Here is a 16,090-nt window from a genome sequence, read left to right as displayed (position 1 = left end):
CTGTGTGGATTTCTGTAGTGCTTCCTAACAGTTTGGTTCACGCTTTAGCTGTCCCTTTAGGAATATTATTAGTAGGCTGTCTCCCCAGATGATGCAGAAAGTTTAATACGTTTGAGACTGCTCCCTACCAAGCAGTTTAAGTCAAAGATGGCCAATGAGCTTAAAAAAAATAGGTGGACAGACACAAATGCTAAATGCCCATGTCACAAATCTTTATTTCTCCAGTAAATCAGGATAAGAAAATACATGTTCAACTAAAAAAGCAAAATATTTTATTTAATGTACACTAATCCCTCAGAGGTTATGAGCACTGCATGATCACTGAATGCCTACTAAAATGATATGTACAAAGAGACTAGATTTTTAAATCAGAAGGATCCTTCTATCTTATAATAAAAAAAAAAAAAAAAGGAAAGAAATTTCAAGTGTGTATTTTTAACTGGTTCCGGAACTTTCTTTATGTTATGATCAGTTCCTGCATGGATATAATGATCTGTTCTGACTTGAGTCTCTTTGGGAGCTATGATCTATCTAAACAATATTTTTTAAAATAAATGGCTACTGGCTCCATTATCAAGTCATCTGAGAAAATGAGTACTTTCTCATGTCACATGGGCTTGATCATACAATTGACCCTTTTTTGCACATGTTGGTAAAATAGTTGAAAACAGTTTAGCTGAATCTTAATAAAATGCAAAATATTTTGTTATAAAATTGTTTCTTTAAGATGTCTGTTTCTATCACTCACATAATCTTCGACCTGCACCTGCATGAATAAGAGCAATCATGCTTCCATCATTAGTACAACCTTCCAAGCGGGAGCAAGGCTAAACGTACCTCCCATTTTCCTTGCTGGGTCCTTTTTTTCAAGTGAATATTCCAGTGCTCTGAACTGACTTCTGCGCAGTGTGGTATCGTCAAGGCAAAGGGGGTACTGACCGACAGATCCGAGGGGCCGCAGGTTACTTCTGGTCCTAGAAGAACATCTGTGCCTTCTGGCTGCAGGCTTTGTGCAGGGGAGAGACAAAAACAGCTGTCAGGCTCTTTTTAGCAAGGAGTGAAAACTTACTTTAACTGCAAATTTTAAAATATTTTAGTTAAAAGCTGAGTGCCTCGCTTATCTGTTACAGAAAAGGATAAGCAAGCCAATTACTGTGCTATTTTCATGTAGAAGCAGTAACTGGACATGAAACAACTATTAGGCCACATCTACTCACATCGTTGGTTGGTCAGTTTAGAATTCTGCTCTTTACATTGAAATCTACTTAAATCAAATACAACACTAAAATTACTCTGTGCAAGTAAGCTTTGCTTTGTGCACCAGCTGGTAGTATTACCATCTAATTCTGCCTTCAAAGTCTGTCACGAACAATATTTTCACAGTAGCGAAGATAAAACAAATTATGGTTTAAAAACACAGTCTCATAAATTTTTCCAGATTGAGTGTGATCTCCCTGGTTTGAAAACACATTTATATTCTGCAGAATGAACCAGCTAGGTAGCTTGTAGCAGACATCAGGGACAGGACTTCTTTGCTTAAATTTAGAAATCTGCAAAATAGATCTGTGCATGTGGGCTCCATTACAGTCAGTGGAGATCCCATCAGCACAATTGAAGTCTGGGGATTCATCTAATCTGAATGTAATCGCCTGTGTTTGGTTAGATTAACTGCTTACTAAGGTATAAAGATGAAGTATCTGACAAGAATCTTCTTCTCTTTCATTCAAACCTAAATTTAACTCTGTCCCACATCACGTGTTTTCTGTACCTCTTACAATACCTGTGCAGAACCACTGACAAAACAGATGAGGCTCACTACTTCGACATTAAAACTAGCAATTGAAACATCTTCCCTGTTGGATGGGGGGTGTGTGTGTGTGTGTGTGTCAGGGTTTTTTTACACTGTAGTCCTTCATCTGGGTCATATGATCCCAATTTTTTGCTTCTAAATTAGTGAACATGTAGTTCACTCTTAAAATTAAAGCAAATGGTGCTTCCAGGATAAAAATAAGGGGAAGAACCTCAACCAAGATACAAATAAGAAGATACAAAAATAAAACCGAGATATAAATAAAAGGAAAATCCCTGCTTTTAAATTAGGATACACTTCCACTGCCATGCCACAAGCTAACAAGATAACAACCAAACCATCCTGCACTGCCGAAGCCAAGCCCAGCACTTCACGGCTATGCTGTTAAATTCCAAGTCACCCAAGCTGGCCTGGATAATACATTTAAGTGAATGTAGCACTCATGTAGGCACACTTATGTGTAGCCCTGCACTTAAATCAATCAGATTCCAATCCTGCAAATTGACTTTGCACATCTATCCGAGATCACCTGGGGGTAGCATTCTCAGTGGAACTGTAATGGTAGGTGGTCAGAAAATGCAGTTAAAAACCACCATGCTCGCTAAAGACCTTAAAAGTTCCAACAGCTTCAGTGACATCCCTTACAAAAGACTACATGTACAAGTATTTGTGAGATGCAGACTGGAATGAAAAAAAAAAGACAAGACGCTAACAAAAAAAGGCCGATTCTGCTTTTGCTTTTTCTTTTTCAAGTGTCATAATAAATGCTCCCCAAGCCTCAGTGCTTCTAAGTGCTTGTAGGATTCTTAGGCTAAAAAAAAAATAAAAAAAATCAAAACACAAACACAGCCTCTTACTACAGCTGCCATGTTCCTCTTGAACAGCAGGTACAGTGAGGGGGAGGGAAGAGTGGAGAGCACAAAGCACATGGTGCTCACGCGCCTTGCTGCAGCAAAGCATCTCGGCCACGGCACTGACTGCCGCGTTCAGGCACGGGAGATTTGTTGAAGCGATACCAGAATGACTACTCTAAGCAAACAGTTCAAGCACAAAATGCTTTGCTTCTGCTTCTGCCTATGAATAACAATTTTTCACAACTCTTGCATTGCTAGGAAAACACTGGTTTTGCACAAAATACCGTCACTTAACACGAACCAGTGCTACCCTTTACAAATGGTATTTGATTTCCTTAAAACCCTTCCAGCAGTTACCCAGATCACCTCTCCTTCCAGTTAATCTAAGAAACCATTCAGTTATTTACAAATACAAAGAAAAATGTCTCAGGATTATCAGAAACCCTCAAGCCAACATCTATACGTATTTATTTTCCAGTAAGTTGTTCAGTTCATATGATTCCTCTCTGCTGTACCTTGGCAAAGGCTGGTGCCTTCCGTGCCTTATCTCTGTTCGATGGAGCCGCAGGAAGGGGGTAACAAATGCACGTTTCCAGAGAGTCAGACCTTAGTTATTTAACTTGGTCGGTGCATTTCTATCCTATCTCTCTCCCAACACACACGTCCTTTGCCAGGTGGCTGCTGCTGACAAATGCAAAAAATATGGGGAGGGTGGGGAGGTGGTGGTGGAGGGATTTTCCTAAAGTTACCTCCAGTACAAAGCTTGACACTTCATCTTCGATAACGGCAGCCAAGTAGAGATTATTTTGTTTTCAGCATAACAGTCTTAGAGGATGTGAACCCAGAGCTTTAGATATGCCATGGTGATGAATCCCATCAGAAACAGCTCAAATTTTTCAAGCATCAAGAATGAAACAAAACAAATATACAAGACAAAAAAAGAAATTACGTCAATAGTGGTAGGAGAGTCCTGGTAGCAGCCTAGCAAAGCTGATGTGAAAGACAACTGGGAGGCACCCCACCCCCCTCATTACAATAAATAAATTAAAAAAAAAAAAAAATCCAGTCACAGAAACAGCATAGGCTCTGGTCACTCTGGTCACAGCCGCTGCCAGCCTTCCTGCGTGCGATGGCTGGCTGCACACATCATGGGGAGGAGAAGCGCACGGACGTGTGTGAGTGACCGACGACAAGCCCGTCTGAAAGGAGCTATTTAATTGCCTTGAGAGACTCATTCCCCATGTAGAACATATTGGACAAACATATGGGAGTTATGGGAATTATTTAATGCCAAATGAACTGAAATCAGTTAATTAGATGAACTCTCACACTTGTTGCAAGTAGCAAGAGTCTTTCTGTGCAATAACTGACATGGCATTAAGACTCGCATGCAGTTCTGAGCCATTTATTCGGCAACACAGGCAAGAAGAACATCACCAAATGCGAGTGTTTAATATTCCCATTGTTGCAGGGCAAAACAAATCAATAACTAGCTCTGTCCCCTCAAATCCATCAAAATCAAAGGTCTGTAAGTTTTCCAGTAAAAGAAAGAGAAAATATTTGGTCACTGCTGCTGAGCAAGAATTAGTTGGGTTTTTTTCTAAAAATACCGCACTGTAAGGAAACATTAGGAATTTCACTCCACAATATTCTGCCCTCTACAAAGTACTAGTAAAGAGGTTTCTTGCATTTAGAGCTTCATTTTCAGTTCAGAAATTGCTGCTAGAGGGACATTTGTACCTGAAGCCGGAACGCTGAGGAAATTCTCTGGGGAGGATCTAGTCCCTCCAGGAGAGGTCTTGTGCCACTCCAAGCCCTGCTCATGTCAGCTGCCAAAGCAGCTGCTTCTGCGTCTGTCAACCTGGCCTAAAGCAACAGCAACTGCTGCTACAGATGCTCCATGTTCTTGCCACTTTCTGCTGTGCACAGGCCCTAGCGTTGCAGGTGTGGGGGTACCAAGGCGTGTATTCCACCCCAAAGCGCTGCTCCATTAAAATTCTGTGTTGGGATACTGTGAGTGTTAACCAGAGAAGCAAGGAAGTGAAGAGGAAACAATGCTGAGTGCCCATTCTTCCCTCGACACAATGACTTTCAGAGAAGAATTTAATATTTGCCTTTCAATATTTACTCTCCCAGTGACTTATTACAAGCTTCTGCAGCAGGGACTGGCACATCCCACTCCTCTAAATGAACCGTGATACCTGTCTGGCAGCGAACACACCTCTGCCTGGCGTCTGGGTTTCTCATTGCAGTTCATCCTCTGATGGCAAAAATACCTGCTCTCAGACTGCCACAGACACTGAAACTCTGGTTTTCCCTCCCCTTTGCACTGACACTTACACACATGAATGTGACGTAAAACCAGCAAAATAAATGCACGGTTTAAAAAAATCAATTTGAAAGAGGAACAGCATGATATTTAAACTATACACCCATCGAGCCTGCAGTTTCCAGCTGAAATGGATTCTGTTGCTGTGGGTTGCATTTGTGAGATGAGAGCATTTTGCCTTCAGAAAATAAAGGTACATTATTTGTCACGTTCATATACCACATTGCTTGTAAATGCACACATTTATGAAACTTTCATTTTTCAGATTATGTAACTATGAAATATTTTAAGTCTGGGCAAGACCATCTGGATACATTCTGTGTACGCCACAGAACTCCAGTGTGTGAATAATATGTATAGGCCTTGGACACTGGAAGTTAGGTGTGCAGCAGAAATACATTCCGGTTTTCGTACTGTGCATCCAAACGTGTTCAGTTACCACTGAACCTTCACATTTATGCTAAATTCCCACAAAACAAAAAGACAAAGAAAATGGGGGGGAGTAGTAATATGAGACCTGGTCTTCACAGTCCTCTCAGTTTTCTTTTCTCCTATTTTTCCACTCTAATCTTCCAACTCTAATTTTGACCGTATAGCTGGAATCTCTGAAAATATTATTTTACAGTATTTTCATAGTCATTGCTTCTCGATTAAAATTTTTTTGCAAATATTTAGCATATAGCTGCACATTCACAATTTACAAAGTTTAGTCAATCTAAATTCACAAGTTTCTGTATGATACTAACCAACCACTAATATACAACTCCCATGTTTGATGGCAGAATGCAGTGTGAGGGTTTCTCTGTGTTCAGGGACCCAAATCCTTACAGTTTATACCAGCACATGTAAAGAAAAATATTTTTTTTATACTATAGGTGACTAAATGGTCATCTTAATTAAGAATCACTTTGTTCTCATCTTTCCTTGCATTGCAGTGGGTATGTCATTGAAACATAATGTTAAAATGACAGCAGCACGTAGAGCGAAGCGTAAGAGAAAAAGTTTGCAAGAAAGGAGAAACAGAAAAAAAAATGACAAACAGGAAAAATAGAGATATTTCAGGGCAGATTATGCCCTCTGTTACAGCTCCGTTAACCTTGTTTATGGAATACAGACCGCATTCAACACGGATACTGCGCTCTCTGAATAATTGCAGACCGACCTTTTTTCTCTGATACAGTTTTCACACAGGGTATTTTAGAGAGCTTTACGTGCATTACAGGCATGTAAGAGAACTGCAACAAATCTGCCTACTGCTTCAAAGTGAATCGGTAACATAATTGGGACCAGAGCCCAGGATCCCAAATACTTGCCCATGCCTCGTACTGCCCGCCCCATCAGTAGGTTCTGGCATTAGACGATGGGATTATCAGCCCTCGGACTGGAATATCAAACCTTTCACTGCATCCAAGAACACCTACTTCTTCATTAGCACATGACTAGAAAGTGTAAAATCCAAACACAGAAGTAGATCAACCCTCCCCTGACTGCTGAAGTACACGACAAGGTTTCCCCCCCTTTACCTGAAGAGCATCAGTAAGTGGCAAGTTTTGGGGGGTAAAATACTGTCCCCAGTGTTGCTGACTTAGAAGAAATTATCTCTGCAGGGCTCAGCACATAAGAATCATAATTTGGCACCTTTCAGCCTGTCTCTCTTCAACACCTTCCTTTCTTACAATTCTATTTATATTTTTTTAAATAGAGTATTATGCTCCCTCTATAGAAAGGAAAGCTCAAAGCTGAATTGTCATGCAGAAGGTGTCAGTGCTTCTATTAATTTTGATCCAGCTGTTCTCATCTTATTTCTAGACCTAGTAAGACCAGTTACTCTGCCACAGCTGGCAAACATCTCTCTCTTTCGCAACAATCTAATTGGATTGCAGTATGTATTTTTATTTATTTTTCACTTCTAAAACCTCTTCAAGCATGTATTCTGGCAGCAGGTGGTTGTGCAGCACTAGCATTTTAAAGATGACAGCCACACACCAGACCTTCTGCTGGCTCTTCCAAGAGGAGCACGTGGGGCTCAGGAGTCAGCTGTTGTCAATGGACGTGCCATCTTTAGTAGAATCCTGAAGTATTTTGGTGCTGTCACCTGCGCAGAGCTGCTGTCACATCTGCTGAAACGCTGTTTTGCTTTTCTTGGAGAAATACACTTGACCTGCCTCTTGGTGGGGAGAGTTCGAGATGGGGGGACGTGAACAATGGCCTGGGGGTGAGGAGTCCTTCCATGACAGTAACCTACAGACTCTGGCTGGTTTGTGGTGGGACAGAACTAGCAAGAGGATCTCCCGGCCAACAGTACCAAAACTTAACATCCCCGTCCTGGTAACCAAGTGACAATTTCTGACTGCACAGAACCCCTCACCAGCTGCATTTCCCTGCAGCCTGTAACTAACCGCACTGATGCATCCTGAGGCAGCTGGTTCAGAGAAGAAACCAGCAGACAGCGGTCTCTGGTCCAGCGGGGCTCTGCTTGGGCTTTCTGGCTTCAGTAGGAAGTCAGAATTATGCAAGGAGGCAAGAGACATTTCACTCTAATTCTTGCTTGGGCCAGAATCAATAGCTTTGTTGTTTCTTTCACAAACATCAATAAGCTGTACTTTCTGCCAGCATCAAAGCATGGACGTGGTGTTTGAAGGCTGAGCTTAGCTATTTTTCTCTGTAAGTAGTCCTTCAGAGATTCTTTAGGAAATTCTAGCTGCAAGAAGAGGATCTATGCAGTGAAGCCCCTATATGTGTCCCTAAAACTTTTTGGTTTGATGTCTTTTTGGTGGGACCACGAGTTCCATCACTGATCTGTTCAGTTACATGAGACGCTAAAGAATTTTCAAACCTGAATTTGATTTCTCTTTAGGATAAATGAGTTTCTCATTCCACAGAGGATTGTATCAATTTACAGCAAAACCAGCTGATAATCTCATCACAGTATCTGTAGTGCACAGACAGGGATTTTTTTTTTTTTTTTTTCCCCACTACAAAGTGACAGGGAATTCAGCGTACCTCTGTCAGATCCCGTATCATCTCCATTCCTCTGCGTCTTTGAATGTGTATCTTACACCAACCACCTCAATAGATAAATGAAGATTGGAAGTGACAGCTAACCCACTAGTCCTAAATAATCTAAATCTGACCAATTTGATCCTTATTCTGTCTCACGCATTTAAGATCCATAAGGTACCTTTTACGGCGAGTTCAAATCTCTGCAAGAACAGTGGGCTTCCTTCTTCTGTGCACCTACTGATCTCGTTAACTTCCGTACTACATTCAATTCCATTGACCACCATACGACGTGGACAAGGTTTCATTCAGAAATTACAACTCAAGCAAATTAATTTTTAATGGGTGATACGTCTCTCATCTTCCCTACACACGTACAAACCAGGCACTGGGGCTGAACGGCCACACTCTGCCACCCTCAGTGCGCGGCGGCCGGTGGGCGACGCAGGGGAGGGCTCCCGGCACGGCAGTGCCCGCGGCCCCCGCCAGGAAGGTCTGGTTTGTTCCACCCAGTTCAGGTGGGCAAAGGATACATCGGTCTTGTCTCAACTATGTAAAGAAAAATCCAAGTGTTTTGATGGAAAATGATGTTTGCTTTTGTCTCACTTGATAGAATTTCACTTTAAAGAAGGAAGGAAGGAAAAATCTCCCTGTGATAATCTTCAGTTGGGTTTGCTACCTCTGCTCCTGCCCACAAAAAAGGAAAACAGTAGGCAAAATTTGCTGCTTGTTTTTAATTAACCTATTTTAATTCATTTCTGCAGAACCCTCACGCATAAAACAGCTGGGGTGTTTTTTTCTTCCTTCCTTTTACATATTTTAATCTTTCATTGAAAATGATCAAAAACCTGTGGCAGCAGATGGGGATGGAATATAGAAGTTTTCACAAAGGACTGCAGATATCAGAGGAGAAAAAAAAAAAGATTTCACTTTAAGTTTCGAAAAATATTTATAGGCAGCTTTGTATCTTTCGGTTCTTAAAGGGCAATTCCAGCAATCATTCGGCTGTAAGTTATTGTAAGTAAATATTTACTGGATGTACAGTTATTTTCCTCTTTCCATGTCTCAGGTATACCACCAATTTTTACAGAGCTTTTAGCTGAGTGTATATTTAAGATGAAGGAGATGAGAGAAATAACTGCTGTGGAGAACTATAACCAGCTCTCCCGTCTCCAGTTGTACCAGCCTGCCCTTGATTACTACTTCTGAAAAATGTCCCTCTCACAAGCACTCGAAATGAGGCTTCATCAGTGAACTGCTCTTCTCCTGAAATTATCCTTAATCAATTAAAGTATATACTACAGATTATTCATTTATCTCTATTTGGAATGTAAATTGTGAAAGGGTAGTTTGAGAAGGCTAGGAAAGTTTTTTAAGAACTTTCTTTTGGCAAAACCATTGTTGGAGTCACAGCTAAGTCTGGAAGTAAAGGTAGGACCAATAAATTCTGTCAGTGTACTTAACTACAATTTGCCAGCCTCGTGCAGACTTAGGAGCAGCAGAAGGACCAAACATCAAAATAGATGACATTAATTCAAGAGAAGTTTAGATTAGAGAAAGGAAAAAAAAGGTCAGAAAATTTAACTGAAAAGCCTCAGTGGAACAAAGCTGCATTACAGAATTAACGAGCCCTGTTACAGAACCTGCACATAGCACGTTCTCAGCGAGTTTAACTTTTCACTAGGTGAAGACATGGTCTTGTACTTGCAGGCGTGCACACAAGATGCACCAACTGACTTGTGGCAACTGAAAAAGGGGGACTGCAGAGTGCATTTCAGTAGCTTATTTCAATTAAATAAAGTTTGACTATCCCTGTCACTTGTCATCTGATAACCTCAAAAGATTTAGCAGTCATTTATCCCCCAGAGAAGGGCAGCAGAGAGATTAATTTGTCCATGGCTGAAATGTGGTCATTCGGAAGTGTGGAAGAGTAGTAGTACGTGACAGTTTAAAGACAAAGAACACCCTCCTGCTTCAGAAGCTGATCAGGTACCGAGATGTTCCTATAGGTTTCAAAGGGGAAAGACTCTGCCTTTAATAATTTTTGTCTTTAAAACCATTCTCACATACCTTTAGTGAGTAGAGAAGTTTTGTTTAGCCTTTGAGGCTTACCTGCTGCAGTAGAGCTCTATCTAGCACAGAAAAGGGAGGGATGCCAAGGTGAGCAGTGCTGTAAAAAAGATGTAAATTGCAGTTTCTGCTGCCTGCAGTGTGAGTACATTCCTGAGAAGCCTCGTCCAGGCACTAGACTGACTCTACTTAGTCACAAAATGAAAACCCAATGTAAACAACAGGTCAAGGAGGTGAAGTATACTTAGTGGTAATGAAAACAAAGTCTTAAGTGATCCATACCACAGCCTAGTGGCACAACTTAAAGGCTGAGAACAAGATTTCTAAATGTTCTGTGTTTGCTGACACTTATAATTTAAAAGGCAACATCAAGGTTCCTTAAACTGGGGCAGCGTGGGGAGGGAATAGACCTGAACAAAGTACGTAAGCCAGAATGACTGTGGCTGGCTTTCCTGAGCATACCTCACTGAGAAGCTAAAAGGCAGGGTGTATTTACCTGTATTTTACCTTATTTTACCTGCAGAAGGACAGAAATTCCTGGAAAACACAGGCAGGAAAGGGGGGAAAACCAGACTGATAGAGGGGTTCTGTTGTGTTGTCTGAACACAGATGCTTGCGCTGGGAGAGGGACTGGGACAAGTACTTAAAACAGCAGGTGGAGGTTTGATGCAGACAGCACGACTAGTCATTAATAACACTAAAAGGTGTAGTAATTCGAGAGGTATCTTAAGTATTGCTTAGTGTCTAGACAGTAACTTGGGATCACGTTTCTGTTTTTCTTCCCTGTTCTTCTACTACTGTAATTTCAGACAAGATGTTTAAGAAGTTACTTCAAATCCCTTTTAGTTCTTCATGTGCAACTTGAGGCATCCTGACCCAGTATTGGCACTGCTGGCCAGTCCTGCATCTCAGTCCGGCAACTAGACGCATGATTCAGTCAACAAAAGGTTGCACTTTTCACCCCAAGCTCTTCTAGTCCTTTTCACCTCGCCTCTTAAGAGAGTAGTGCAACCTGAGTATCGCCCAAGTCCCTCAAATTCACAGGGAACTTGCCAAGAACCAAATGCAATAGTTCTCTAAAGTCTTCACTTTAGAGTAAACTTACATATGAAACTAAATAACACATGCTTTCACCTCATGAAAAAAAAAACACCACCAAAAAAAAAAAATTGTCTTAGGGAAAAAAAAGCAACCATAGGTCTAAAAATGAAGAGTATGTTCAACCAACCTTGACGGTTCAAGACTATGTCTAGCATTTCATAAGCTTTACGTTCCCTCTGAATCCAGGTATTAGTCCAGTGAGCATGCTATGCTCAGCCTGAACACGCTCTCTTAATTTGCTGGATTATACTCAATTACATACCACTTTTTTAATTCTACTCTCTTGTAGGGTTTGATCAGTTTGCAGCTGAAAGCGAATGAACCAAGCAGGCACAGAGAGCCGAGCCTGGGCTCTGCTGCTGGGTGGTCTGTCAGGCTCAAAGACGCAGGGAGCGCAGAGCACTGTGGTTCTTCATAATCCATGTTGTCTGAAAATTAAAGCCACTAGGAAGTCTTTTTATGGAAACAGCTATCAAAATCTACTAAACTCATCTCTTTCTCTGGCCACGTTTAGTCTTAAAAATAAAGGGGAAGATCCACTCTGAAGCAAGTGACTTTGAGCCAAATCCCATTGTCTTTCCCATGCAGAATGAAGGCAGCCTGAAGTGATTACAGTGGAACCGATGACAATACCCACTTGTGCAGCTGGCAACAGAATTTAGTGCCCTGCATCTAACAGAACATTTTTGAAAGTTTTAAAAGCATCTAGAAATGAGCTAGGATTCTTTTGTACGACAGACATTTGCAACATACATAATGCACCAACATATAAAAAGCCACCCCTATGACCTCCATTTGCCAAACCATAGTTCTTCTCTTTGTTTCTTTTTTCCTTCTTGTCTTAGAAATAAATATGACAGAGCTGAAACCTTGCGAACATCAGTGAATATTAACTTGTCTATTTATGGAAGACCACCAGTATTTCAAACATCACCTTCCTGCCCCACTAGATGCAATGTTGAAAATACCCTAAGGATCAAAGTACAGTTTAATTTCTGCTTACAGCTGCTGGTGCTGGCAAATCCAGCTGGGGGAACAGATTTATAAAACAAAATATTTTTAGAAATGGTCCTGAGCATTCACTTACACACATCATCTAGGCTACCAAACATCTGTCATGATGTAACAACAATTCAGTACTTGCAGACCATAGGGTCATTCAAAGCGATGACCTGGATAGTGCATTTTAACCTCCTGCCTGCATATTATGAGAGTCTATAGACCCAAAGGTTCTAAGTAATTAATGAAAGCACCTGTGCTGTTAGTACACTTGTGACATAAGTCTGCAAATCAAAAATGATAAAATCATTGACTCAGTATTTAGCACTTCTACATCGGTCTCCTTGAGGTATCCCATCCTTTAACAGCATATGCAATAATTCCATGTGATTTCACAAAAGCATCACACAAAGATCATTTTTGCTGTCATTTATACAGATTGAGCATGTCTCAACAGCGTGGTCACAACCAGTAACAGGGAATATGGAGTGACTCTTGCACATTCCATGCTTTAGACAGTGTTGGCAAGAAATTCATTAAATGAGGCAGTTCCACAGATCGCGCACACATGTGTGTGTGGTTTTATGTCCTCACCTGGACTCCTTTTGAGTGATGGCAAGGTAGATTTCCCACGAACTCTCTTCAGGAATTGCTCCATGTGGTATCAGCAAACTGACTCCTACAAAAGAGCAAAGGCAGAACTTACCTTTGGGAAAGGCACTAGGTGTCAAGAACAATGCGCAACTGGCCTCTGATTTACAAGACCCAGAAAGGCCGTCTACTAGAGCAGAAGAACGCTCCTCTGAAATAGTGGTTCTGACTACAATGTTATCAGATGAAAGGAAAAAAGGTTAATAATATGGTCCAAATAGTTATTAACATTTAACTGTCTTAGAGCCTGGAGTTCTATAGATTCATAAGCCTAAAAACTTCTTGCTCCAACAGAGCTCTTAAGCGGTTACTTCCCATTCTTTTGTGTCCCTAAATGACACTGGATTCATAGTCGAGATGTTACTGAAGGCTTCTCTTCGTCCTTGGGTACAGGCAGACTTCTTTGTCTACTTCACCACTTGCACAAAAAGGAATAATGTACGGAAACAAAAGGTAACATCAGCTGCTTAGTTAAGGCTCCCAGCAAAAGTATCCAACATCAGGAATTTTATTTAGCATGATATGAACACAGTAATGTAGTGCAATATCCTGCAGGACTATGATTTTAACATCTTTTATTTGATTCTAATTTCATGCCGTATGTTTTTGGCTAATTTAACAAACAATTTCTTAAGTCTAAAATATCTCTCCCGAAACTCTGAAGTCACAAAACAAACTCTACTTCTTACAGAATGCAAATTGAGCTTCTCTGCTGTGATGTTTCAGTGCATAGCCCAATCTTGAAATGCCAGTTGACTTTGAAGTGCCCCACTATGGAAATCTGTCAAGCTATTAAGCTAAAAGAAAGAGAAACCCAGAAAGCCAGGAGTAAATGCTAATGAGAGCCACACCAGAGTTTTCACGGAGAGCGGAAGCTATTCTCCAGAGACGTCTGTTTGTTAGATGCTGCAGACTTCAGTAACGTAATGAAGTCTGACAATGTTAACGCAGTCAGATGTTGATGCATGTAGATTCTGCTTTGAATATGACCCCATTATATAAGATGCTGATCCAATATCAACCTCCTTCCTGGGGAGCCCTTCTTTTGGATCAGGATCCAAGTAAGCAAAAGCTTTGATTAATATGACTTTCATGCTGAAGACATCAAGAGAGGCAGCAATTTATAACAGTTCAAATAGGCATAATGCCTCTTCACGACTCATCCCAAGCTTTCTTCTGATCAGTCATCTCCTGTGTGGGCAACATGCTCTACTTCCCAAAATCTGTATTAAGGGAGACCTATTTTTTCTCCCCCCCCCCCCCCCCCCCTTTTTTTTTTAAACTTATAGAACACTACATCAGAAAAGATAAGTTTAATCTAGAATTATTTTATATGCTTTTAATGAAAAAGGATCTACCCACCTGTGTTTGGAACCACTAAACGGCCACCCAGGTGTCCAAAAATGGCAGTTGTCTTCAGCTCACTTGTTGTTGAAATAGAAGACAGGTTCTGAATATACGTCGCCTTGTTTCTAGCCTGTATTGTACCAAAAGCTCTATTATTCCCATGAGGAAAAGTTCCAGAATGCGCCTTTCCATGATACTCAGCCCTCTCTGTCACCCCTAGGGACACCATGAATGAACTCTGAACTTTGACTTTGATGTCTGACAGTGGGTTGAACAGTGAAGACTCTGTCATCAGCTCCTTGTCCATGGGATCCTGCAGGCAGATGGGCCCGCTGTACGTTCTGCTCACGGTCAGGTCAGGCTGCATGGAGGAGTTCAAAAGCAGGGAGTTACCTGGCAGAACGAAGCAGATCAGGGCGTCAGTTACGGCACCGAGATGTTAAATCAGAAATCTCTTTCTGACCTCTGCACCGTCTTCTTTATGACTTGCTCTTCCTGATAGCTCAGGGCTCAAAATCACAGAAGGCAATGTTGAAAAACCGGATGAAATGATGCTGTAGAACTAACGGGTACTTGATCACTATGTTTTCACACTTCAGGCAACTCCAGAGTGCATGAATCCAGGAAGGAACTTGCTTTTTGTTTTGGACTCAGGTTTGTGTGTATGCCTTTTTTTTTTTTTTTTTTTTTTTTTAACATTAAAACCCATTGGGTGAATACATGTCTTCCTGCAGACTTTCCTTGAGCTTACACAAAACGATAGCTTTGTGCCTGAGGGAAACCGGCTTGAAAAGAAAGTGGGACAAGAATAATGTAGGAAAAATTATCCATTTTGGAGCATTTTAGCTCAGAAAACACTCTAAAAAAACCAAAGGAATGGATATCAGATTTAGGGCCTGAATCCTTTAGCTGGTTTGACCTTTTTTTTGTTTGTTTTTGTGGTTGGTTTTTTTTTTTTTGGTGGTGTTAGTTTTGTTTGTTTGGTTCTTAGTAAATAAAAGCTTTCTGAAGTAACTAATTTTCTGGAAATTATCTGTGCTGTATCCTTGAAAATCTGATCACTATAAGGGACTGCAGGCTGGGTTGCTAACATTATAAATATACTTCTCTGAAGAACAAAATTTGGGTCACACTAATCCGTTGTTCATATGTCAGGATTGTGCTCTCTTTTCTCAGCAAACTGAACAGAGAAATGGCCTTTTTTCAGCTGAATTGTTTTGTTTACAAATGCTTTTACTTAGAAAACCCACAGACAGAGAACCCAAAGTGAGTGAAACTGAGCTAACAGCATCCTGGCATGAGAGAAGTTAGCCTGCTCAGGCATTTTCAGAGGATCCAGAACTAACGTTTTTGAACCATTAAGTCACACAAACAATTCTCCAGACTCAAAAGAAGACTTTCAAGGCAAACTGAACAGCAAAGGAAAAAGTTGCTATTTGAGGCAGTCATTGAGAATTACATGACTCTGATAGAAGGCTTAGATTTTTAAATGAATGAGTAAACATCCTTCGAACATCCTTGTCTACCAAGCCCTTTTTCCAATTTCTTGCAATTTATGCCTGGCAAGGAACGTCTCCCAGAAAATAAAGTCACTGTCAAAACAACAACAAAAAAAAACTTGCACAAAACAAACTCTGCAACATATTTTACTTCTCTGAAGAGAGAAGAGACACGGGGATACTTCCACACTCCACCAACACACCCATCCACTCACAGTAAGGCAGGTCTCTATGTTAGAATGTCAGTACAGGATTAAAGAGACGTATCATTTAAAGGTAATCAACATTTGTATCCCTCCCCACCTTTCTGACCAAAGGAAATAATATTCCAGAAAACATCTGAGTGCTGCTTTTATTAAAAGTAATTATTTCTTCCATATTTTATTGTATTGTGACTTTTTGAAGTTTGGGTTTGTTTGTTTTTTTTTTT

General features: G+C 40.8%; 1 protein-coding gene across 2 annotated transcripts in view; it reads right to left on the bottom strand.

Annotated features, from left to right (window-relative positions):
- Positions 1 to 16,090, bottom strand: part of UNC5D (unc-5 netrin receptor D) — a 168,422-nt gene that overhangs the window by 21,724 nt on the left and 130,608 nt on the right. For both annotated transcript variants that reach the window (XM_037371789.1, XM_037371790.1), the window contains exons 9-11: positions 14,177 to 14,554; positions 12,758 to 12,842; positions 838 to 1,006 (exon numbers count right to left, since the gene is read on the bottom strand). In XM_037371789.1, coding sequence (XP_037227686.1) covers positions 838 to 1,006; positions 12,758 to 12,842; positions 14,177 to 14,554 — 632 coding nt within the window. The remainder of the gene's footprint in view (positions 1 to 837; positions 1,007 to 12,757; positions 12,843 to 14,176; positions 14,555 to 16,090) is intronic.

This window comes from Falco rusticolus, chromosome 20 (assembly GCF_015220075.1).
Source record: "Falco rusticolus isolate bFalRus1 chromosome 20, bFalRus1.pri, whole genome shotgun sequence".
Taxonomy (NCBI): Eukaryota; Metazoa; Chordata; class Aves; order Falconiformes; family Falconidae; genus Falco; species Falco rusticolus.
Note: the sequence above shows the minus strand (reverse complement) of the source record. Positions and strands in the feature narration are given on the sequence as shown.